At 49.0% G+C, this 26392-nt stretch overlaps 1 protein-coding gene across 1 annotated transcript in view; it reads right to left on the bottom strand.

The window, feature by feature from the left end:
- The window catches only part of TMOD1 (tropomodulin 1), an 81448-nt gene that overhangs the window by 52986 nt on the left and 2070 nt on the right, over positions 1-26392 (bottom strand). Inside the window, exon 2 of the mRNA XM_082610919.1 lies at positions 7074-7224. Coding sequence (XP_082467045.1) covers positions 7074-7193 — 120 coding nt within the window. The 5' untranslated portion in view covers positions 7194-7224. The remainder of the gene's footprint in view (positions 1-7073; positions 7225-26392) is intronic.

Below are 26392 nucleotides of genomic sequence, written 5' to 3'. Positions count from 1 at the left end.
GTGACAGGAAGTCCCAGGATTTTGTCCTGGTGCTGTGGCTTACTTGCTGTGTGACCTTGAACAAGTCCCTTCCCTTCTCTGGGTTTCAGGGTTTTTGTTGTTGCTGTTGTATTGATTTTTCATCACTAAAGTGGGGATAGTACTGCTTACCTCAAAGGGTTGGTATGAGGATTTGATGAAATACGTAAAGCACTGGGTGAATGACATGTGTGTAGGAGGGACCCTGTAAATCAGGGATTCTTTATCTGCGCCGTGTCTGTATATACAGGGATAGAGGTGGGGCTTAGATCATGTCTAAGTGTTCCTCTAACTCTGAGATTCTACAGTCCTAGGTTTTCTCCCCCATCATTCCTCCCTGCAGTTCATGGTCCCTTGGTCTCAGAACTTTTGACACATTTTGGGCTGAGGGAGACAGGTCTACCTGAATTCATTCTATCACCTACCAGCTATGTGATTCTGGGCATCCATTTCCTTTTCTTAAAATGATTTCAACCCCAACCTATGAGGATCAGCCTCATAGGATCCTCGTGGAGGTTTTTTGAGATGATGCCCATAAAACAGCATAGCACCTGGCATGTAAGATGACCTCAACAGAGAAATAACTGTAGTTTTAAAATTATTATTATTATTATTTCAGGCCTTGCAGGGGCCTGTTGTTTTCCATTGTTGTTTCTATAGTTGTAATGTGTCACAGACTCCCAATAGCAGACTTCAAAATCAACTTGTAAAACCCAATTTCTTTGTAAGTTTGGGGTTATCTCTACCATCTTCTCTTGTGTAAATATTCTGACCCTTTTACTGAGACACTAAAAAAGATTGCTCCTTTTCCTCAAAGCCTCATTAACAAGTAACATTTATAGTGAAATTCTTTGTGCTGATGGTTTCTTTCTTTTTTTAAGATTTATATTTATGGTGAAAATAACATAACAACTTCAAGAGAAACTGAATTAGAAAAAAGTAATTTGCTGGTAATTCCCCAGCTTTGTTCTCCAAGTTGCCTTCCAGGCCCTCCCACGCACACTCACAGGAGGTGGTAGTTAACAGCCCAGGCTACTGGGTCTGACTCTCTGGGCTGGAATCCCAGCTCCTGGGCAGGCTACTTCATACCTCTAAGCCTCAGTTTCCCCATCTTTAAAATGGAGCTGATAACCAAACCACTCAGAGGACTAAAGAAGATAATCCATGCAGGGCTTTGTCCCAGTAAATGTCAACTATCTATTGATGCTATAAGAGCTCACACACTGTACCCTGCCCAAGGCACAGTGTAACTTGTCATTCTCAAACATCACTGTACATTGCCCGTTTTCCCTGTTGCCTGGTACAAAGGCAATGTGAACCGAGGAGCTGGCTCAGCTTCAGAGCAGCATCCACTTAACTCCAGAGAGACAAGAAAGGGCAGATCCCCTTGGGGAATCAGTCAACAGCAGATACTTTTAGCACATGGAGCATTCCTCTCCCGTGGGAGTCCAAGTGCAACAATCGCATGATAAGCTTGAGTTTTTCCAGGACGCAGACTAAGAGAGAGAAAGTTTTGGGGACTTTTTTTTTTTTTTTTTTTTTTACCGTGCCCAAGTTTGGAATCCTCTGCTGCAAACAAAGCAGCTTTCCAACTCTGTGTACTCTACTGTGTCACATGACACTGAGGCTTAACAACTGCATCACTGAAAACATAACCCCCTGAAACATTACCTGTTAGCCGAATTCAGGTCATAAGATTGCCAGGAACTGCTCATAAAATCAGAGACAGTTAGAGCTGGAGGAGGTGTCAGAGGGCATCTAGGCCCACTGTGTCCATTTTGCAGATAGGGAAACTGAGATCCAAAGAGGGAAAAGCACTTGTCAAAGTTGGGAGCAGAGCCAAGATTGAATAAGGACCTCAGCATCTCAGACTGTTTCTAGGAAGAAAAGGGGATAATTTTTCATACAGCACCTTCCCCAACTACAAAACCAGAGCACATCCATGGCTCAAACTATCTTCCTGAAGACTCCAGTGAAGCCTTGTAGCGGTGTGGCTAAGATGTGAACTTTTAGAGCCGTGTCATGGCTCTGCCACTGCCTCATTTCAGTTTCCTGGACAAGTTACTTCACCTCTCAGTTTTCTCATCCGTAAAATGGGCACGATAACAGTGCCTGCACCATAGGATTAGGATGACGGTTGAATGAATTAATATTTTCAAAGTGCCTAGAACAGTGTCTGCACATAAAAAGTGCCATATAAGCGCTTGTTAAACCAGAATTAAAACAGGAGGAGTATAGAGTATAAGAGAGAGGGCAGCGGGCCTGGGCTGGTTCTGCTCGGGCCTGTGACCACAGCAAGTTCCTTCCCCTCTCTGGGCTCAGTTTCTGCCCTGTAAGTTGAACGGTTGGACACCTGCTGGTCTCTGCATCCCCTCCTGGCCAGAGGCTCGGAGGCCTCTCCTGGTCTGCATACCTTTGACCCCTCCCTGTGCTGTGATTTCAGAACATGGGCTGAGGGCAGGTGAAACTCGAGCTGGAATGTTTGTGCTCTCAGACAGAATGGAGCCCCACTAGATCTTTTCAAAACTCCCATCCTGACTTGCAAATCAGGTAACAGAGACATCTCAGTGAAGGGCTAATTGTTAGATGGGGACAAAAACCCCGCTGGGCTCCGTTATCTCCTATCCTTGCTCTGATTTCTCTTCTCTCTTTCTTGAACTTAGAGAGAAACGGGGCTTTGAAAATGTCCATTTGAAGCCACAGTGCTACGAGGATCACGGGTCTCGGATTGCCCAACCTTACTCCGAAATTCAAGTGCACTCGTACCTTCCTCCTGCCAGAGGGGGAGGTGCTACACTTTGGAGCCTGTCTGAAATCTGAGTCTCCACGCCCTGGTGCTGTGATGCCTCCACGCCCTGGTGCTGTGATGCCGAGCAAGTCAGTCTGCTCTCTGCACCTCACCGGGTTCTCCAGCCCTCCAGTGTTCACACGCATACCTTCCTGTTAATCACTGGTGAGAAGGGCTCAGGGCAGCTGGCTGTGTGACGGTACAGAGGCCCTGGGAATCTGCTGCTAGGGCCAGACACCCTGATACTAGGGGTGAGGCCATTTGCCAGTTTAGAAGTGAAATGGAGCTCCTAGCTGGGGCTCAAGCAGTCCTTAGGGGCTCCACTCTCGGTTCTGAGAGGGCTCCGCCATCTGCCCCCTTCCCACTCCCAGGTCTGTTGCCTGGCTCTGACCCTTGTCATCACCTACCCAATTTGTAGCCACAGCCTAATCTAAACTCACCCCCATCCAGGGGCTCAGGGCAACTCCAACAGCCCCAAGGCCAGAGGCAGCAGGCTCTGGGGGCTCCTGGGAGTCTGTGCTTCACCCTGAAAACAGCAAAGGTTCTGCAAGATGGCAGAAGGGTTGTGGAGAGGGGCAGGGGCCCCTCCTTATCTTCAGGAAAGATCTCTCTCACTACCATGGGAGCCCTTCCACCTCTCACCCATCTCCCCAGCATCTCCTCCAGTCCATCTGTCCTTAGTCGGCAAGTCCACTGACTCTGCCTTCGGGACTGCCTGGGCCTGCTGAGAAAAGTCCAAACTCTTTGGTCTTCCTTGCACCCCTCTGCCCCCATATCTAGCCCAAACCCCCTTCCAGGCTCAGCGAGCCCTCCACAGAAACCACGCCTAAACTCCCCATCCCCAATTACTTGCTGTACATGAGCCTTTGCTTGTGACCTTCACTCAGCATAGAATTCTTTGTTTTTATTCTTGACTTTGAAAAATCCAGGACCCAGTTCCAGTATCACCTATTCTGTGAAGCCTCCTACCAAAAAGAATTAATCCTCTCCCTGAGCTCCCTGTGTGCTCCCACTTAGGACGTGGTGTATTATGCCCGCTCCCCACTGGACGGAGGGCCTGAAGGGCAGAATCCCCGCTAGGCTCCCCTGTTGCTGGCCACACAGGGGTCGGCGCATGGCAGGTAACTGAGTCATGTTTACTGAATTGACTAGAAGTAGCTACATCTTCCTTTAGTTCTCACTTTTTAAAACTATCTGCTCTTGCAATTCTATACGACGGTGATCTAGGAGAGAATTAGAACAGAATAACTTTATAGCACTAAAGCTGGAAGCTTGATTGTTTCTTCCCTACATCACTCGTTTTTATGGCAACCCAGGCTAAGGGAAAGCGATGGTGCAGGGGGAGGAGGAACCCAAGGCTCTCCCACCAACGCTGCCTTCTAATCAACCCCAGCGGCCTCACCTCAGGGACCACCTCCTCCCGGCGGGGTCAGGGTGGGGGGCAGCGGGGGTCGTGAATAACAAGATGAGGACACATTGCTGGAGGGGCTTGTCACTCTGTGTGGCCTAGGACCCAGCACCCCTACACAAGGATTCTGGGTTATCTAGAAAGAAGACATTTAATCAAACCCAGAGATAAGACCAGGTTATAAGCTCATGGAAGCTTAGCTTTGAATGGGACCAACCAACTCCATTATTTCATGGATGGGGACACTGAGGCTTAGGGACGGACAGCAACTGGCGCAAGGTCACATGAATGCAAGAGACAGGGCCAGGGTTGCACCTGGGACACCTAACCTCTAGTCCTGAGTATTCCCTGCTAACCTACATTCCCTCTACACCAGCTGCAATTACTTGAGGGTTAGTGAAATGGTAAAGTAGTGTTTTCCTGTATGGATCACTGTTAAACTAGGGTTGAGCAGTGACAGGTTTTTTTTAAAAAGGCATGAAATATCCCTTTTTTTTTTTTTTTTTTTTTTTTTTTTTCTTTTTGCGGTATGCGGGCCTCTCACTGTTGTGGCCTCTCCCGCCGCGGAGCACAGGCTCCGGACGCGCAGGCCCAGCGGCCATGGCTCACGGGCCCAGCCGCTCCGCGGCATATGGGATCCTCCCAGACCGGGGCACGAACCCGTATCCCCTGCATCGGCAGGCGGACTCTCAACCACTGCGCCACCAGGGAGGCCCTGAAATATCCCATTTTTAATTTAAAAATATATCAAATGGGAAATTCACTTAATTCAGTAACATTCATTCTCTCCCTTCTCTGAGCTGGGCATTGGCCGGGGTCCCTGAAATAGCCACCTCCCTCAGCTCTGCTGACAGCTCCATGGTGACTGGCCAAACCACAGACAAACCACTGCCGTAACCTCACTGCAGAGGCAAATTCTGAGTACTAAACACACTTATATGTGCTACCTGACACATATTCCCCACCATCCTGTGGCAGCTGGCTTGACAGAACGGTGGACTTGGTTTTTGCAGACTCAGCTGCAGTACAGCTAGGTGGTAATACCCTTCAGGACTGGGGCAAGGGTCTCTAGGAGCCTGTACACGCTCTGAATCAGAGTCCAATACATGGTGCTTCTTCTCCCACGGCCAGGATTCATGGGTCCAGAAAATGGGAGTAGCACCCCTCACTATTACCAGTGGTACCCCTAGTGACCCACTGGAAAACACTGTGCATCCTGTTCCTGTGACCTGATGCTCTGCTGGCCTCAAGGTCTTAGTTAGTTCCAAAGGGAGGAATGCTTCCACTAGGAGACACAGCAGTGATTCCACTGGATTAGAGGTTAAGACTGCCACTTTGGGATCCTTATGCCTCTGAATGAATAGGCAGAGAGGGAGTTTCTGTACCGGCTGGGGTGATTGGTCCTGGTTACCAAGGGTAAATCAGACTGCTGCTCCACAAGGGAGGTAAAGAAGAGTATGTCTGTAATACAGGAGATTCCTTAGGGCTTTCTTAGTATTACCAGGACCTGTGATTAGAGTCAATGGAAAACTATAACAACTCAGTCCAGGCAGGACTACTAATGGTCCAGGCCCTTCGGAACTAGGTTCACTCCGCCAGGCAAAGAACCACACCCAGCTGAGGCTATGGTTGCTGAAGGCAAGGGAAGTACAGAATGGACAGTGAAAGAAGGTAGTTATAAATACCAGCTATGACCACGTGACCAGTTAGAGAAACGAGGACAGTGTTGTCATGAGTATTTCCTCTGTATTTTTTTATGAACATGTTTGTGTATGTGTGAGTCTATGTATGTGTATTAAGTAAATATCTTTGTTTTCTTCCCTCTCTTATTCTCTTAACATGAAACACAAGATGTATTGGTTTTATATGGTGGTATCTAAGTATTGTTAATTTTACATCATAGTATTAAATTACGGGAGATCAAGGAGAAAAGTAAACATTACTCAAGGACTTTACCTCTTCTTCTGGCAGGTTATACACAGGATAGTTGTATCATGTTAGGCAGAATTATGACCTTGTCATTGTCTTTATTTGGAGATAAGTATGGTTTAAGGAGATGTGTATGGGTGCCAAGTTGACTAGGAGTGGACTTGTGATAGTTAATTTTATGTCTCAACTTGACAGGGCCATGGGGTGCCCAGATACTTAGACAAACATTATTCTGGGTATGTCTGTGAGGGGGTTTCTAGATGAGATTAACATCTGAATTGGTAGACTGAGTAAAGCAGATTGTCCTCCCTAATGTGGGTGGGCCCCACCCAATCAGTTGAAGGTCTGAATACATGTAGAACAAAAAAGCTGATCCTCCTACCAGCAAAGGGGGAATTTCTTTCTGCCTGATTACTTTGAGCTGGGTAATTGCTTTTGTGTTTTTTTTTTCTTGCCTTTGGACTTGAACTGAAAGCACTGGCTCTTCCTGGGTCTTGAGCCTGCTAGTTATTCGACTGAAACTATACCATCAGCTTTCCTGGTTCCCAAGCCTTTGGACTCAGGCTAGAACTACACTCCCAGCTGTCCTGGGTCTCCAGCTTGCCAACTGCAGATCTTGGAACTTGTCAACCTCGATAATCATGTGAGCCAATTACTTATAATAAATTTCTTTATATATATATATATATATATATATATATATATATATAAAATCTCCTACTTCCTAATGGTTCTGTTTCTCTAGAGAACCCTGACTAATATAACACACACTCATACACACACACCTGCAAAGGCAACGTTACTCCAATGTTATTGTCATAGAGGGAAAAGGGAAGTGGTACTTCCAGAAGTCGGCCTACCCCTTCCTTAGGTGGTAATGGCTGCTGTCCTTGCAACTGTGACAACGTGTCCCCTTTAGTGCCTACTCACATCAGGGTCCAGCTCATCCAGCTCATTTTCCAGGGTCCTCAGCTCTTCTTCTGTTAGGGCTCCAAGGATTTCATCTTCATCCAGGTCACGGTATTTCTCTAGTTCTCGTCTGTACGACATCGTAGAAGAACTTTCTGTTCCGATCTATGATCTACCAGAAAGAGAAAAATCTTAGAAAGACCCTTCTTGGATTTGCTCTCAGAGCAAATAGATGCTTATCACTCACATGGAGCCCTGGGCATGTTTTATGAATTGTCAGGATAATAATTACTATACTGGAATCCTGTATTCAGTTGGACTAATTCTCTCATAAACCTTGCAAGGTAAAAGTCCTGAGGGCATGCAATCTAACGACTTGTAATTGTTGTAACTGGCATGGCCATTAGTTACAAGTAATAGGTGATTATAAATGGCTTACGAGTGCCTGAAAACTATCTTATTCTTCAAATAGTCCGAAAATTTTCCGTACAACCCTCCACCCTTCACCCCACACCCTGACGGAAAACATGAACGCTGGAAATTCTGCCAAGGTTGATCTTAAAAGCGGGGGAAGTGTCAATGGTTAATTAAGCACCTGCTGCATGCAGGCCCTTCCCCTACAACATCTCATTCCATCCTCACAAGAAGCAGCTGACGGTAACAGCTAACTTTTACTACCATACGCCCGCCAAGCTGTGCGTTAAGTAATTCCCAAGGACATTCTAATTTAACCTCTGAGGTACGCATTTATGCATTTATCCCCGTCTTGCAGATGAGGACACTGAGCTTAGAGAGGCTGAGTGACTCACACAAATCACACTACCAAGAGGGGGCAGGACCACCATTTGAACGCCAGTCTGCTGGCTTTCCAAGCCCACGTGGCTCTAGCCACTGTATCAGGCACCTTTTCATAGAGTCACCTAACTTCATGGCCAGAAGGAGATCGCCTGGTCCAGACCTCTCATTTCACTCCCCAGGGAGCTGGCTCAGAGGGAGGAAGTGATTGATCGAGGGGGTGGGAGTCCAGGTCTGCCACTTCCCAGCTGCTCTCCTTGCGAGAGAAGGCGACTGCGTATTCTCCGTGGCACAGATGACACCTAACACCTGTGTTTGTATCCTGTCTCTGCTACTTCCATAACCATGACACTTTCACACCTGAGAACTCATTCAATCCTGATGCCACACCCTGTAAATTGAATCTTTTAACTAACACCTTTTTATCAACAAAGAAACTGAGGGATGACCTAGGGCTTGACTCAGAACCCGTCACCGGACCCCAGAGCTCCCCGCTACACCACACTGCCTGTCACCTAACCCAGGAGACACGACCGGGCCCTAAGCCCTTCTGTCCCCCAGCTTGGCTGGAACTGTCTGATAACATGACAAGCCCAGCTCACACATCACCTCCTCTGTGAAGCCTCAGCGTCCCCTCTCTGAGCAAAGTTCATCACGGCCACGGCACTGCACCCACACCTCTGCACGCGGCTCGCACGTCTGCCTCCTGCGGCTTCCTCATGGGCAGGGCCTGGGTTTGCTCCACCCCACTCTCCCGAGGGCCCGACTCACGACTGTGCACACAGCAGGAAGTTTTTCACTTTAATGAACCCAATTCCAGTTCTCACCTGCCATTGGTGGTCCAATCAGACCACCTTGAGGACATTCTGGGCTCTTCTCTTGGAAAGTGGACAGCGTCAGCTTGCTGCAGGAGCTGCTGGCATCTGTGTGTCTAAGGCAGTTCCCACCTGTCCTGCAGCCTATGTGAGCTGAGCTCTCAGCTTTTGTTTCTGAGGCAGACAGGCTAAAGGGTGAGGCAGCAGCTCCGAGCTTTTGTAAATGCCGCAGGATGAAATGTGTTATTATGTATAGAGTTGATGCTATGGGTGGAGTTGTGTCCCCTCCAAATTCATATGTTGAAGTTCTAACCCCCTGAACCTCAGTAACCCAGAACCACATTCCAAGTCAGAGTGTAACAGTTACTTGGAAAGAGGGCTGTTGCAGATGTAATTAGTTACGTTTAGATGAGGTCACGCCAGAGGAGGGGTCCCTAATCCAACAGGACTGATGTCCTTATAAACAAGGGAAATTTACACAGGCACACAGGAAGAACACGTGAACATGTGAAGATGAAGGCAGAGATGGGGTGATGCTTCTGCAAGCCAAGGAACGCCAAAGATTACCAGCAAACCACCGGGAGCTGGAGTAGAGGCCTGGAACAGACCCTCACAGCCCTTGGAAGGAACCAACCCTACCGATACCTGGATCTTGGACATCTAGCCTCCAGAACTTTGAGACAAAAATCTCTGCTGTTTGGGGCTTCCCTGGTGGCGCAGTGGTTGAGAGTCCGCCTGCTGATGCAGGGGACACGGGTTCATGCCCCGGTCCGGGAAGATCCCACGTGCCGCGGAGCGGCTGGGCCCGTGAGCCATGGCCGCTGAGCCTGAGCGTCCGGAGACTGTGCTCCGCAACGGGAGAGGCCACAGCAGTGAGAGGCCCGCGTACCGCAAAAAAAAAAAAAAAAAAAAAAAAAAATCTCTGCTGTTTAAGACACTCAGTGTGTGGTACTTTGTTACAGCAGCTGTAGCAAACTAATACAATCAGTATTACCTTCCTCACAGCATTTTGTGGTTTTTAGACCCCAATGGAAACAAACACAAACAAAACCTGTGGCTCATCTGTGAAATGACTGATGGAATTTTCCAGAGTAGAGAGAAACAAAACCTAGGAAAAGATAACCAACTTATCAATCAAAAAGCTGGGATTAATTGTCAATTTGAAACAAAGTAATTAAAAATAAACAAAAAACAAAGTTGACTAGGCTACCAGAAAAAGCCTCCATTTCAGAAAGAGAGCAGAGACACGTGTTATTAATATAAGTTTGTGCATGTGTGGGCCTCTTTGTAGGAGAAATCTGAGTGTGTGACAGCTGGCTTGATAAGAAAGGACTTGCTTCCCAAATACAGAAAAGGCCAGTGCCATCCTTTTCACTAAGAATGGCTCAGCTTGGTCTGACGTCTTCCTTTGACCAGACCCCAAGAATGCAATGTTCAGACCATAAATGGCCCCCCGACCCTGGCTTGATTCATTTCTATTTACTTCCAAAGAAAGCATAAGCAGCTGACAATGCTCTGGTATAGATGGAAAAAAACCCTTCCTGATGGCTCTCAGAGAATAACCTAATTTGGATTTTCCTGAGTGGAGCCGGGAGAGGCCCTGTGGTCTCCATCCCAGGGCCAAGAGGGCCCTAGTGAAGGGCTCGGAGGCTTCCAGAATCAACTCACAGACACATCTCCGAATTAGCATCTCTCAGATGGGCTGCAAAACACGTTTCTGGTGCTCAGACAGGTCTTGGGTTGTACCAAGTTGCACAGGGCTCTCTACTCTGCCTGACTTCTCAAAACTCTTGGTCTGCTTTACCCACAACGGATGTCAGTCACCAAGACAGGGAGGGTACAAGCAGAACTTCCCTGTCCTTTGGACCATGAAACCATGTCTCTGAGAAACTGCTCCTGGAACGAATCTCATGGGACGTTTGGAAAACACAGCCTTAGATTCACCTCTGGGTCATATGTGGGAGCCATTTAGACTCACACAACAAGGGGTTGAGGGACAGAACCAGCTGGGACAGGTTTGGAACCCTAGGAGCTTCCCATGCTTGTTACCTTGGCCGGTTGACTCATTTTTCCTAGATGGTTTGCACTAAAACCCTTAGAAAGAGTCATGGACAGACCCTGGAGAAAGGACGAGCCAGTACAAGGGAACAGGGGAGAGAGGAATCCATGTCAAAGCCACCCGGGAAAAAAGGAGCTGGGAATGAGCAAGAAGAGAGGGGTAGGTGGCAACTATGGGGCCTGCTGGAGGAGGGATGGGGCTGGGTAGCAGGCTACCTCCAGAGATGCCATCATTACATTTCCTGAAGAAGTCTCCATCTTTGCGCACACAGGAAAGTTAATGTTCCGCTTACACACTCCACGGTGCCGATGAATTTAAAACTCCTATTTCAGAGGATTTTAAAGGCCCTTTCTAATGTCAAGTGTCCTGTGAATATTACAGAGTGATGAGGCATCACATTAAATAAGCTGAGAGCAACGGAGAACTCCTAAGGTAAACTATGAAGCTGTCAGCTTCAAGCCACACTCATCTACTTGGCTCCCAGGGACAGTTTCTCTAAGGTGAGATTCTTCTCCTATGGTCAGTGATGTGGAAGAACTGGAGGTGGGGGACAGACAGGGCAGGAGGGAGGTGAAAACACCACGTTAATAGAGCAGCCCACTGCAAGCTCGGCTTTAAAAGATGGCTTGGGGAACTCCCTGGCGGTCCAGTGGTTAGGACTCCATGCTCTCTCTGCCAAGGGCCTGGGTTCAGTCCCTGGTCAGAGAACTAAGATCCCAGAAGCTGCACGGCACGGCCAAAAGAAGGAAAAAAAAAAAAAAAAAAAAAAAAAGATGGCTTGGAGGAGATGGTATTTTATAGCTGTTAGTAAAAGGCCCCTGTTTCCTAGTAAAAGAGGTGTCACAGATGGACACAGACCTGAGATTCAGAGGACTTTGGCTGGTGTGCCAGTTTTGGTGGTAACTCCCTGGGTGACCCTCACTGAATCCCTCCCCTCCTCTGGGCCTCTGTTTGCTCATCTGTAAAACAGGCATAAATGGACCCGGAAATTCTGCTTCTAACCTATCCCCCGTGGGTGGTCTTTAAACTGTGCTTAGGGGAGAGCTCAGGCTCTGAGAAAGCTCTTCCAGAGCCCCTGCAGGGGCTTAAACAGGAGAGGCTAAGCAAGAGGGCTCACCCCTCGTACTGTCTGATTTATGGAGGGTTCCACATAAGGTTTCTCTTGAAGAAAGGATTCAGCTGCTAAAATAAAAAGTTGAAAATCACGTCCAGCCTGGGGCTGGGGCGTGGTCAACGCGGGCTCCACAAATATCAGCCACATTATTATGAGGCTGTGGCAGCCACTGCTACTGCTGGGGCCGCTGCCTCTCCGCCCCCCTCCCCTGCCCCCCCATACACTATCATCAGTCTGTAATGTTCGCCAGGTAAGGACATGTGTCTTGTCCTCATGGCCCCAGTGCCTAGCCCTGTGCTTGGTAAAGGTGTTAGGAGGGCATGAGCACATTTGGGCTTTGCTCTAGTGTCCTTGGAACTTGGGGCAAGTCCCTTCTCTTCTCAGGTCCTCTGTTTCCCCTTCTTTAACGTGGAAAAATCTGGGAGGGCTGGGAACCCAAGAGGGGAGGGATGGGCAGGAAGGGGTGATGAGGCTGCCCAAGGCAGAACCGCGCCGCTGCTGCCTGCTTTACAAATTGGGTCCTGAGTAAGAGTTGGTGAGGAAAAGAAAAGGACGGTTCCATAAATTAAAAATGCATTTAAAAACTGAAGTCTTCCCAATCCTGTGCATTTTACACTAATGGCATATCTGGCCTCCCTGCTTCTCAGTGGCAGAAGCCTTAAGCTTCTGCCAAATATGAAAATAACAGAATTTACAAGCTGTGCCAGGAAGTAAAACCAGGCAGGTTGGATAGTAAACACGAGTGGGTCAAGGGCTGAGGCCATCCATCAGGAAGCTTCAGGAATGAAAGCTCTGAGACAGGGCAGCTCCTGGAGCACCGAATGCACTTTTACATCTTTCACGGGAGGCGGGTGCAGTCACTTGTGCTAAATGGCTCTTCCAGCATCTGCCCCGGGGGCACTTGGGCAGGAGGCTCTGGAGAGGTATCTTGAGTTATGGACCGCATTTCCCTGAGGTCCGGAAGAGCTGAGTCACAAGTTCAAATGAATATTTTCCAGTTATACCATCTTGTTATTTCAGCCACAGTGAAGGGAGGTGGATTTACAAGCAAAGTTGATTCTTCGTAACCCTTCTCCTCTGTCTTCGTCTTCTCTTCTCTTTGGGAAGACACTTTGGCTGAAGGGATTTTAGGCCATGATCCCTCATCACTGAAGCCTGAGCCTCTCTCTTCCACTGGCTCCAGGGACACAAGAGTGAGTGCCTGAGATGTCCCCTGTTCCTCCCGAGAGAGCTGTCTCCCCACTGCCCTCCTCCAAGGGGCACCTCTGGGGGCAGCCATGCTGTACAGCATGTGATCCCTACCTCAGCTGACTGGGCAGAGTGGGCGCCTGGCTCAAAGGCAGCCAATTGAGTGGCTAGTCAGTGATCTATGTGGCTTGGATTTTAAAAAAAGAGTGAGCTGGTTGAATGAGCTCCTTCATTCCTTGGCATTTGTATTGGTTCCTGAGACTGCCCTAACAAAGTACCACAATCGGAGGGGCCTAAACAGCAGAAATTCATTGCCTCTCAGTTCTGGAGGCTGGAAGTCCAAAATCTAGGTGTGGCAGGGCTGGTCCTTCTTGTGGGGAGATCTGGGGGGTGAACTCATGGGGCTGAGAGATGGGGAACACGGCGTCCCAGAAGAGCCCAGTCCCTGCTCCCTCAGGCTTGGGCCGCTACGGCTCCTGCTGGAGTCCCATGAGACCCCCGCCCCACCACAATCCTTACGAGGCCCACCCTCTCCTCGCACACCCTCGCTGCACTCAGCTACCTCGAATGCATCCCTGCTCCTTGCGGCCAAACAAGTACGAGACTGTCCCGGTTTGCTTCCTTCCTTTCTCCCCACCCCTTTTCATTCTCCCTGATGACGGATTCTTCTTGGCCCACCTGTGCCCCTGGGCGCTGCCCTCTCACAGCTCACACTCCCCCTGCGGGCTATCTCCAAGTGGGGTCAGCTACCAGTGATAAGCTGATGACCCTCGCAGGGTCTCGTGCTCTGCTGGGCACATCTCCTGGAGTCCCTCAGGCTTCACGTGCTCAACCCGGAGGGCAGTCACCTCTCTGCCACCACCAGCCCCTCACCCTGCTGCCGTCAGCCACCCAGGCCAGACACCTGGGGGTCAGTCCGAACCCTCCCCTCGGCCCCCCCAGTTCTGGTGGGTCCCCACGCCTGTCAACCCTCTCTCTCTCTCTCTCTCTCTCTCTCATTTATTCTTTGGAATGCTATAGGGGTTTTTGTTGTTTAACGATTGTGGTAAAATACACAGCATAAAATGAACCATTTTAAGTGTATAGTTGTATATGATTAAGTACATTCACGCTGTTGTACAGCCATCGCCAGCATCCATGTCCAGAACTTTTTCATCTTTCCCAGCGGAGACTCTGTCCCCCTTTAAGCGATAACTCCCTGTCCCACTCCCCCCAGACTCTGCAGCCACCATTCTGCTTTCTGTCTCTATGAATCGGTCTACTCGAAGTGCCTCAGCTGAGTGGAATCATACACTGTTGTCCTTTTGTGACTAGACTCCCATCTCTTTACCATCCTTTGTATCTGTCCCTCCTCTCCCTTGTCACGGCGACTGCCTTTTTCGGATCTGTGTTGTCACAACAGCCTCCCAACCCAGTTCCCTGCCTCAGTTCTGCTACCTTCCTGTCCACACACAACTCAGCCTTCAAGTGATCTTTGTGAAAGCCACTTCTGATGCTGCTCCTGAGCTGAAGCCACCTTCAACAGCCCCCCAGCTGTTGAATGACAGATGGAGCGCAAACTCCCCAGCCTGGGATTTGAGGCCATCGGAGACTTGGTGGCCTCTGTGCCACCCCAGCTTCTAATCCCCGCACAGGCTTTCCCCTTCCAATGGACCCTCCACTCGCCCCCAGCACCTGAGCACCCCTGACATTCTGGGCCATGCACACGCGGTCCTCTCAGTCTGGAGCACCCTCTCCCCACCTCCTCACTGGAGAGCCTCGGCCTCCCTGCAGTGCTTCCCTGCCCAGTGGAGGTGACCGCAGCTCCCAGCTCCCAGCCCCCAGGCTGAACTGGGTGGGGACAGCATCACATCTGACCAGCATCTCACGCACAACTCAGACTAAAGGCTCCGTTACTGCAGGTCAGTCAGGAATACAGAGCCCCGGAGCTGGGTGGACACCAGAATTCTATCTCAGGCTAGTGACCCCAAACGGAAGAAAGTCAACGGTCCCTCGACTGGATGGGGCAGGGTAGGGTGTGGAAGAGGTAGACAAGTAGGGATTGGAAGTTTGGGGGGCTTACCTTCCTCAGTGTTTAAGCTTTGGAAGAGGGTCATAAAATGTGACACAATAATTACACCAAATACCAGTCCAAAGTGCAGAGACCTTTGCAACTCAAAACAAACAAACAAACAAACACTTTCATGACCGCAGTTTCATGTCCCCTGCAGGGCAAGAAGTGAGAGTGCCTTGGACCAAGGCTGGACCAAGAGGGCCCAGCTCTCCCAGCCACCTAGGTCTGAATCCCTTGCCAGCTCGTGTCCCCAGGCAGCCCCTGTGTGATGGCCTGAGTGCTCACTTAGCCCTGATGAAAGACTCTCCCAGGGAGGACTGGCTACAGAATTTGCCGGGTCCAGTGCAAAATAAGACTGTGGGGTCCCGAGTTCAAAAATGGGAAAAAAGTGCCACTAAAGGTACCAAGACATAAAGTTTTTCCTTTCTCTCATGGTCTCTGTCTTGATCTGTCATGGTGTCTTTAAAATTTATGACTGAATATCATGATCTACACAGGTGCCCAAGTGCTGTGACTCAGAGAGTGCACACCAAGTCCTCTGGCTGCCAGCCTCCCTTCCCTGCCAGATGCAGGACAGACATGCTCTGCCCTGGTAGGGAGCCTGGCAGTTGAGCCAGGCTTCTCCCCTTCCAATGGGGCCACTGCCCTAACACCCGGAGATGGGTGATCCCAAGGGTATCCCAACCTCTGCACCAGGACAATAGGTGCCTGGATTACGGGACGACAAGAGGTTTGCCCTGCAAGGTTGTCAGCTGAATGCACCCAGGGCAAGAGCCCCAGTAGTAGCTGGGCAGTGGTGGGGAGGGGGAGGCTGGTAGGACCTGGGGGTGCCAGGAGGCGAAGCAGCTGGAGTCTGAGAACCCATCCTCAGGAAGCAGAGAGGCAGCAGGGGATGGGACTTCGTGCGGGACCTCAAAGCCCTGGGGCACACTTCACTGTCCATGGGGCTTCACTTTAAAATATAAATCCAAAGATAAAATTAAGAATTTCAAGAAATCGACTGCCGAGCATTCAACCGAGCACAGAGTACTTCTGAGAGCAGGGCTCTGTACAACCTACAACCTGTTTCCAGCCCTCTTCCCCGGACACACACCCTGAAGGCTCCAGGGCTAGACTCAGCCTTGGCTCACCTGGGATGGTCCTTTTCTCCTCTAGTATCCTCCAACCCACTGGGATCTCCACTCCCTGGGGTCTATAGGAAGCTGGAGCCATTGTGCAGTGGCAGAGGGACACTGGGATAGGAGTCAGGGGATTTGATTACAAGTCCTGACTTTGGTTGAGGATTTGCTGTGTGGCCTCGAGCAAGTTGCTGTACCTCTCTGGATCTGTTTCCACAACCTAATTCGTTGAGTGAGTGTTTACTGAGCACCCACGTTGTCCAGGGCATAGTGGGCCTTTGTGGGAGAGACAGAAATTAATAGGAGAGTTCTGGCCCTCAGGAAGCTTGCAATTAAGTCGGGAGGATAAGACTCACACAGAAATCCCTGGGGTGGTGTCATACACATCCTCTCTTCACCCACCACCCTCAGAGGGTGGTTGAGCTGGGCCATTAGCCCCACTTTACAGATGATGCCTCCTCTTGGGTCAGCCTGGTGGCAGGTGAAAGCATGGACTAGGGGTCACGCAGGCCTGGGCTAAAATCCCTGCCCTGGCTCTAACTGGTGGGGCAATCTTGGGCATGTCACTTAGTGCCTCTGAGCTTCATGGATTCATTTGTAAGGTGAGGGCACAACCTGTACCTCTGAAGGGGTGCTGTGAAGAAGCAGCGACATAAAGGATGGGGCAGTTCAGATGGCTGGTTTCCCTCTCTCTTCCTCAGTTTCACGAAGCTCCAGCCCAGTAAGCCAACCCTACAAGCATTAGATGGGTGGACATGGATGGGTAGCCACGAGAAAGGTTTGGGGGTTCTCAAGTGACTGTCTACCCAACATAAATCAACAGTGTGAAGCGTTGGCTCTCAAAGCCATGGTGTGATCTCAGCTGCATAAATAAAGGTACAGTGGACAAAGTAAGAGCGATGATGGTCTTGCTAGGCTTCAGGCTGGAGCTCAGCTCTGGGCCCCCACTCTTGCACTGGGGGTGTGTGGTTTTTTTTCTTTTTTTAATAAGGCATTGGTTGGGCTTCCCTGGTGGCGCAGTGGTTGAGAGTCCGTCTGCCGATGCAGGGGACACAGGCTCGTGCCCCGGTCTGGGAAGATCCCACATGCTGCGGAGCGGCTGGGCCCGTGAGCCATGGCCGCTCAGCCTGTGCGTCCGGAGCCTGTGCTCCGCAATGGGAGAGGCCACAACACTGAGAGGCCAGTGTACCGCAAAAAAAAATAAATAAATAAGGCACTGGTTATATACAGTCAAGTGGGCAAGTCTTAAGAGCACAGCTCACTGAATCTTCCCATATGCATACACCTATGTAAACACCACTCAGATGAAGATATAGGCCATTTCCAGCCCGCCAGAAGGCTTTCTCATCCCCCTCCCAGTCCATCTCCCTCAAAGGCAACAACTGTTCAGACTTTTAAAGCCTTCTAATAAATTAGCTTTGACTGTTTTTGAACATCATATAAATGGACACATATAGAGGGTATGTTCTTGCAACTGGCTCCTTTCAGATGCAACTTTGTATCTGTGAGATTCATCCACGTTGTGTGTGAGAGGGGCAGGTGATTCTTTTTTGTTGATGTGTAGTATTCCATTACATGAACTATACCATAATTTGTTTACTCTACTGTTAATGGACATTTAAGTTATTTCCAGTATTTGGTAATTATAAGTAGTCCTATGATGGCTTTTGGTGGGAATAATCACTTATTTCTCTTGGGTATGTACCTGGAGCAGAATTTCTGGATCACAGAGTTGGCATACACTTAGTTTCAGTAGGTACGGTCAAAAAGTTTCCCAGGGGGCCTCCCTGGTGGCGCAGTGGTTGAGAGTCCGCCTGCTGATGCAGGGGATACGGGTTCGTGCCCCGGTCTGGGAGGATCCCATATGCCGCGGAGCGGCTGGGCCCGTGAGCCATGGCCGCTGGGCCTGCGCATCCGGAGCCTGTGCTCCGCAACGGGGGAGGCCACAACAGTGAGAGGCCCGCATACCGCAAAAAAAAAAAAAAAAAAAAAAAAAAAAAAAAAAAAAAAGTTTCCCAAAGTAATTGTACAATTTTACATCCCCTCCAGCAGGGTTTGAGAGTTCCAGTTGTTCCACATCTTGGCTAATTCTTGGTATTGTCGGTACTTTCCATTTTAGCCATTATGGCGGGTGGGTAGCGGTATCTCATTGTGCATTTCCCTGATGACTAAGGATGCTGAGCACTTTTCATATGCCTATTGGCCATATGGGTGACCTCTCCTGTGAATTGGGCCTTTTCTCTTGAGTGGTGCTGGCTGAGTCCAGAGAAGGGGGGCAGGGTGTCATATGAAGAACAGTTGAAGGGCCGGGGGAACATGGTCACACTCTGCAAACTTCTAATGGGCTGACCTGGGGAAGAAGGAACAAAAGTGGTCTGTGGATCCCAGCGCTCAGATGACATAGATTTACTGAGGTGACCAGGACATGGATTTCCAATCAGTGCAACCAATTGTCTAAAAATAAAAAATGTCCAAGGAGGCACTGGGCTGATTCAGGAGGTGGTGAGTTCTTGTTATGCCAGGCATTTGAGCAGAGATGCTAGAGCCCTAGATGAGGGTTTCCAGAGAGGGCTGACGTCTCGACTGATGGTGGGTTTTAGGAGTTGACAAGATGAGATTTCAGGCCTATCAAGGCCTGGTTCTGTTATGTAAGACATGTTTGGAGCCACTGAGTGGAGAGCATGGGGCCTCAGAGATGATCAGCCCTCTTTAAAAAAGACTTGTTCCCTGGCTTGTTTGCACTATTCTCCCTGGCTGATCTCATTCTCTTAGTCATACGGGAAAGTACCTTCTGAAAAAAGCAGGGAAACAAGACACAGCATTTGACTCCGTCACTCTCTGCAGTGACTCTGAGCCCCATCCCAGTTCACACGGAGCCTCAAAGGTCCACACGTCAAAGCTGTCAAAGGGTTTAAACTAGAAAAGCGCGTGTGTGTGAGTGCACCACTGTGTGTTTTCATTTTGCACCTCTTGAGGTCATCACGGTGTCTGAGTCACTGAACGAATCATTGTAAGCAAGAGGGTTCCAGGAAAAGACGCTGAACCCATCGCCCTGTCCCAGCTGGCCTGCCCACTGACCCTGCAAACCCTGCCGTACTCCACTCTGTGGTTCCTTCTCTGCAACTGACCTGGCTCAGGCCACCACGTGCTTTCACCAGCCTCTGCCTCTTCCATGGCCTCTTTCTCCACACCAGCTGAAAAGGGTACTAGCAAGCCAAATACTAATACCAAGGGGAGGGGCCATCAGAGTTCTGTCATTAGAAGCATCATCTTATTGCACTCCACCCCACCCCCCAAGACTGAAAGCTACTTGAAAGCAAGCATCCTTGTCTCCCATGGTCCATCATAAAGCCCTGCTTCTCTCAGGTGCTGAAGTCAGTTTTGTTGAATAAGTGAATGAATGAATGCTTGGCATTATTACTGACTTTGACAGCCTTAAGACAAAAGCCTTGGTGGAATAAAAGCTGGCTTGTAGAAAAGCTTGTGAACTAACTCCTATTCTCACTCTCCATTTCATACACATGAACTTTGTCACCTTGCCTCACAGCAGGGGTTAACATAGGCACAGGTTTATGAAGCACGTGTTTGTATTTTCTAAAAAGCCAATATGAAAAGTAGCATGGGCAATACCAAAAGGCAAAAGGCAAGTTGGGGGGAAAATATTTGTCACACATTGAGCAAAGGGAATTTTTTTTAACAGAGTTCCTAAATTAAAAAAAAAAAAAAAAAAGAGTCCAGCGAAAATGTGGGAAGAGGAAAAGAACAGGCAATTCACATAAAAAGAAACACCAACGGCTAATAAGCCTATGAACAGAGAATGAAATCCACCCATAATAAAAGTAAATTGAGAAATGAGACATTAGTTCTCCTCTATCAGATTAACAAAGATGAAAAAAGTCTGAGAATCTCTGGTGTTCACAAGATATGGAGGAGACCAAATTGTCACACAGAATAGAAGGACACACTGGTGTACCCTCTCTTGCGGCAAGTTAAGTCATATCTATCCAAATGCACACACGCTTTGACATAGCAACTCCACTTCTAGGAATTTATCCTGCCAGTTTACTCACTGAATTGTACAAAGATATATGTACAAATCATCTGGTTATTATCTATCTTAGCAAAAAACTGGAAACCACATGAAAGTTCATCAATAGGGCACTGGGTAAATGAATTATAATGTAGACATACAATAGAATGCTATTAACACCATCCTTGAGGCTACCATTGCCTGTTACGTCAATGTACCTTCTAACAGCATGCATTATTCTGTACGTACCGCATACTAGCCACAGTACTAAACTCTTTACGTGGATAATTTCATGCAATCCTAATAACTCTGTGAAGTAGGTACTTTTTAATTCCCATTTTAGCTGAAGAAACTGAAATGCAGTAATCTGACTGTATCAGTTTCCTAGGGCTGCCATAACAAATTACCACAAACTGGATGGCTTAAAACAGCAGAAATTTATCCTGTTGCAGTCGGAAGGCCAGAAATTGGAAATTAAGATGTGGGCAGGGTTGGTTCCCTTGGCAGGCTCTGAGGGAGACTCTGTACCTTGCTTCTCCGGCTTCTGGTGACTGCTGGCAATCCTTGGCATTCCCTGGCTTGTACCTGCATCACTCCAATCTCTGCCTCTATTGTCATGTGGTCTTCTTTCCTGTGTATGTCCACTCCACTTCTCATAAGGACGCCAGTCATTGGGTTTAGGGCCCACCCTAGCCCAGTATGACCTCAGTTTAACTAATTACTTCTGCAAAGGCCCTATTTCCAAAGAAGGTCACTTTCTGAGGTTCCGGGTGGACATGACTTTTCAGAGGATACTATTTAACCTACTACAGTGACCAAGGTAACAAAGCTAGTAAGTAGTAGAGCCGGGATTTGAATCCAGGGGGGCAGTGTGTACTCATTACCACTGCTCCACGCTGCCTTCCCATAACAGCTCACACTTTCATAACACTAACAGTGTCCCAGGCACTGACTTAAGCATTTTACGTATAATAACTAATTTACTCCCCACAACAAGCCCACTTCATACATGTGTAGAGATTCCCCACAATAACCCCGTATTACAGATGGGGAAACTCAGGCACGGGGAGTTAAAAGTTACCTGAGTTTATGCAGCCCATAACTGACAGACCTTAGATTTGAACCCAGGGAGGTATGTTCTTAACCACTATGCAAAACTGCCTCCCAACACTCTGAGAATTAGGGCTAAGAAAACATTTCTTTCTCCTGAGGACTGGCCTTTTTTAATCAGACATGATGTGGTCTCCAATTCATTGCTTCTGCCTTTCCCTTTCAGTTGTCATGGTTCATCAGCTGATTTGAGTGTCCAAATAGAGTTGCCGACATTCAGCTAGGACACTGGCATATTTTCTCTCCTTAATCTGTGTTGGGCATTTTGAAAAAGGCCTTCAGAGAGACCCATGCACCCACGCAAATGACATGCAAACTGTTGTGTGCATGGATATATTCATTTTTCTGGAGCAAGAGTCCATGGCTCCCATCAGATTCTCAGAGTTTCATGATCCTAATTTTCAAGTTTTCTGCCCTCCGTCCCTCCTTCCTTTCTTTCTTTTTTCTGTTCTCACCAGTTATGTTGCCTATGCCGGTTTATTAAGCAATCTCATACCCTTTTATTTATTTATTTATTTATTTATTTGCAGTTTGCGGGCCTCTCACTGTAGTAGCCTCTCCCGTTGAGGAGCCCAGGCTCCGGACGCGCAGGCTCAGCGGCCATGGCTCACAGGCCCAGCCGCTCCGCGGCATGTGGGATCCTGCTGGACCGGGGCACGAACCCACGTACCCTGCATCGGCAGGCGGACTCTCAACCACTGCACCACCAGGGAAGCCCATACCCTTTTAATGGTGTAAGTGGAATGTAGTATAAAACCCATAAACAAATGCACGCAATGTTGCCATTTAGTCTGACTTTTTAAATCTTCCTGGGTTTGCGTGGAGGAAGTCCGCCTTCCTGACTCTCCTCTTTCTTGTCTTTTGAGTGCTTCTGAGGCAGGAGTCCGGTTCCCACCCCAGCACGGGCCAGCTGCTCACCCTGCACTCATAGATAGCAAACTTGTAAGCAGTGTGCGCTGAAAAAGCCAGTCGGACACAGAAGCCTGGAGCTCTGGTGCCAGGGGTTTTCTAGGCTGACCAGGAACTGGGCAGTGTGACCTTAAAGCCTTGTCTGGGCCTAAGTTTCTTCGGAAAGCAAAGGAGAAGCCAGGAAGGCAGAAGAAGGTGGAAAGAAACCGCAACTGCAAGCCTAACCCTTCCCGTAGCCTGCCATCCCGGGGACTTCCTCCTTGCCAACGTGCTGCAGCCACGTGCCCCCAAGCCCCGCCCCCTCGCTAATCCCCGCCCCCTGTGCATCCCATCACCTGGGCCTTCCCACGTGCCCACCACGCACCACACGTCCCGCCCCCACTGTGCCACGTGCTCCACCGCGTTCTTCCAGCCCCTGCAGATGCCCCATCGTTCTCCTCATGCCCCGTACAGTGCTCATAAAGACAAAAACAAAACAAAACAACCAAACAACAACAACAAAATCCCAGAAAGAGCCCTTGATTTTTGACTTTGAGTCAAGGCTTAAATGAATTCATTTGTAGATTTTAATAGAAATACTTTTTTTTTTTTTTTTTCGGTACGCGGGCCTCTCACTGCTGTGGCCTCTCCCGTTGCGGAGCACAGACTCCGGACACGCAGGCTCAGTGGCCATGGCTCACGGGCCCAGCCGCTCTGCGGCATGTGGGATCTTCCCGGACCGGGGCACGAACCCGTGTCCCCTGCATCGGCAGGCGGACTCTCAACCACTGCGCCACCAGGGAAGGCCTAGAAATACTATCTTAATGCAAAGGCCAAGGGAAAACTTTGAGATAATTAGCACTCACCTTGATGGTCAAAGTCTGGTGGTCAGTGTATGCAGGAGAAGCCTCACGTTATGATGTGTATTAGCGCTTATTAGGAATTATTAAGCCTATTATTTAATAAGCTTATTAGAAACAAGGAGCTTATTCGAAATTCAGAGTCTCAGGGCCCCTCCTAGGCCTACTGAGCCGGCATCTGCATTAACAAGATCCTGAGTATCTCCAGTGCTAGAGAAGCACTCGTGTAGAACACAAGGACTCTGATTTCTCAAGTTTACCAAACCCTGGAGAGCACTTGGGTTTTTCTGGAATACACATCCCAATTGGATGACCTGGAATAATTCTATTGGGGTTCACTATGCTATCTACAAAAGGGGTCACTATACCGGCCCTCCCTCCCTTACAGGATTACTGTGAGTTTCAAATGAGATCATAGGTTCATTCTATTTATTGTGAGGGGGCTGAGGGGCTGCAGGGTCGGTGGGGAGCAGAACAGGTGTGGTTTCTGCCCTCACGGAGCTGACGGGCTGGTGGGATGGGAAAACATGTAGATGATGTTGTGTGACTGTCACGGTTACCTCAGGGCTTTCATTTGCTTAGTCTTTTACATATTCTTTCACTCAGTGATCAGTCACCAATTAAAACATAAAATACTTGCACTCTGCCAAGCGCTGAGCTCTGAGCTCGACACTGGGGAAGCACAAATATCAGTAAATGAGCCATGAACTCTGCCCTCAAGGATCTATCAGTCTAATCAGAGATAAGGATGTAAGCAGCTGATTACACTTAGAACACACTACGGCTGGTTCTCCGAGGTCCATTCAGGGGGCTGTGGGAGCACAGGTGGGGCAATGAGGAGCGTTGACTTAAAGGAGGATTACAAGTTTGCCAGGTTGAGAAGGAAGAGGACAGCATTCCAGGCAGAAGGAACAGCAGGGGCAAAGGCAGCGAGGCGTGAAGTCACATATGCTTGCACCATGACCAGAAGGTGTAGAGAACTGGGGGGCGCGTCAGGAGATGGTTTTGGAGAAGTAGCTTGGGGCCACATCTTAGATGGTCCTCGTGTGGGATGCCAAGGAATCTGGTAGGAAATGGGGAATCCCTGAATGAAGAGGAATAACACTATCCGAGCTATGTTTCACAAAACTCTTTTAACAGCAGCATGGGAAGAAAAGAGTGGGGTAAAAAAAAAAAAGAGAGAGAGAGAGAGAGAAGATGGGGACAGAAAGACTCTTAAGAGGCTCTGCTAAGAGCTCAGGGGGAGAGATGGCAAAGTACTCGACTGGGGATAGACATGAATAGAAGAGATGTTAAGGAAGGTAGAATTGATAGGACTTTTGACCAAATGAATGGGGTGGTGAAAGGTATGGAGGTTTTTGGCTCAGAGCCTGGGTGGATGGTGTTACTGTTAACCAAGAAGGGGGGACCCTGGAGGGAGACTGGGTGGTGAGCCTGAGCTGGGCCTGTTGGGTGTGAAGTGCCTTTGGGACACCCTCTTGGCTTTGTCCCCTAGGCTGGAGTCACAGATGCCTAGAGCTGAGGAGCGTGGTCCAGGCTGGACACAGGAATTTGGGAGTTTCTGAGTGTATAGGGAGTAGTGGGAGCCCTGGGAGTGGATGGGACTATAGGAGGGTGTGGGGTGAAAAGGAATAGGGTTGAGAGTGGCACTAATATTTAAGGGATGGGAAGAGATGAGTCCATGAAGGAGGCTGAGTGAGGCCAAGAGGCATTTCTGCCTCATCACCCACCAGAATCATCTCCCAGGAACAGTCCTGGGGACACCTCCCTAGAAGCCCCCGAGTGAGCGGTGGCTGGGGCTGGGGACCTGAGAAGGAAGAACTGAAACGAGACAGCGCTTTCACAAACCTCTTTTTCTCCAAGAGAAAGGATGTAAGAAAAGGAGAAACAAAAGAAATGCTTGAGTTTGTTTCGTTTTTCAGATCAAAAACGGATCCAGCACCTCCTAACATCGAAGAAAACCTCCTAGACTGTCCTAGGTTGACTCCAGTGAGCTCATCCTTTCGTTAACGTTAAGAGCAAAGAAAGTCTGGTCTTATCATGATTAACCAAAGGAGGATTTTACAAAACAAAACAAGAGACAGGAAATGGTCCCCAAATTATGCCATCTGCTTCATGTTTTTCCATACAAACAAGCCTGTGGTTTTAAACGGATAATGGCTCCTAGCAGCCAAATAATTGATCTACTTGGTGTTTTGGCTTTAAGTGAAAAGTGAACTGGCCTCTTTAGAAGTGTTGGCAGCCTGGCTGGTCCATTAGTAAGACCGAAAAATCAAAACACTGACTGGAAAAGGTCATTATGACTGGGCTCAGCAGGAGTCATTGATACATGACGTCATTTCAGAAACAAGCAAGCCAAGGTCGTGAGCCCCCTGGACAGAGTCAAACTACCCTTTGCGGCCCATCACCACCCTCCTTCACAGATACCGAAGTCTCCCAAGAGGATACCAGGGTCTGAGCCAGGACTGGCTTCATTTTACCCTTTCTTTGCTCAGCCTGAATCTAGAGGAATGTGATTTTAGAGCCTGTGACATACAGCAGGTCATTAAGGCCCTCAGTCCTCCCATGTGCATGTCCTTTAGATGCTCTTTTCACCTCTTCCCCTCTCCCAGGTCTGTCTCTGCCTCTCCTCACACTCCTCAGCCCAGAAACACCCGCCTCCCCTTTCGGCCCTGTCTCCAGCTCCTACTACCTTCTCTCTTCCTTCTTTTCTCCTCCAAGCTTTTAGAAGAGTTGTGGGCTCTGTCTCCAAATCTTCGGCTCCCATTAGCTTCTTCTTCCTCTCGCTAGCATTAACATCATTGCAGGTACCAAGCACAGGACCAAGGGCTTTCCCTGCATCATCCCACTTAATCCCAACAGCAACCCATCTGAAATGGATGCTATTATTATCCCCGTGTACAGAGGAGGAAACGGGCTCAGACAGGCTGGGTCACTGGCTTCAGTAAAGCAGTGGCAGATCCCATTTTTGAACCCTCTGCAATGCCCTGGCCAAAGTCACCCGTGACTCCTGCCAATCATGGTGGCCCTTTCCCAGTCCTCTTCCCCTCTGTCTCTCTGCACCAGCTGGCACGGCCAATCTCTCTCCTCCCTTGGCTCTTGGGAACCAGTTTCTCCCGTTCTTTCCTTCCTCTTCATAGGGTGGGTTCCCCTGGATTTCATCCCTGGTGCTTCACTTTTCTCATGATAAAAAGTCTTCCAAGGGAAGCTCTGAGTCCTCTTAATTCCAGGTCCACTGGAGAGCATCTTGCCCACCCCCTCATTGCTCAGGGTCACTCTAAGTGGGTGGCAGAGCTGGGGCTGGAGCCAG

Source organism: Mesoplodon mirus, assembly GCF_964341445.2.
Source record: "Mesoplodon mirus genome assembly, chromosome: 1".
Lineage (NCBI taxonomy): Eukaryota > Metazoa > Chordata > Mammalia > Artiodactyla > Ziphiidae > Mesoplodon > Mesoplodon mirus.
The sequence above is the reverse complement of the archived record's forward strand: the minus strand, read 5'-3'. Positions and strand labels throughout refer to the sequence as shown.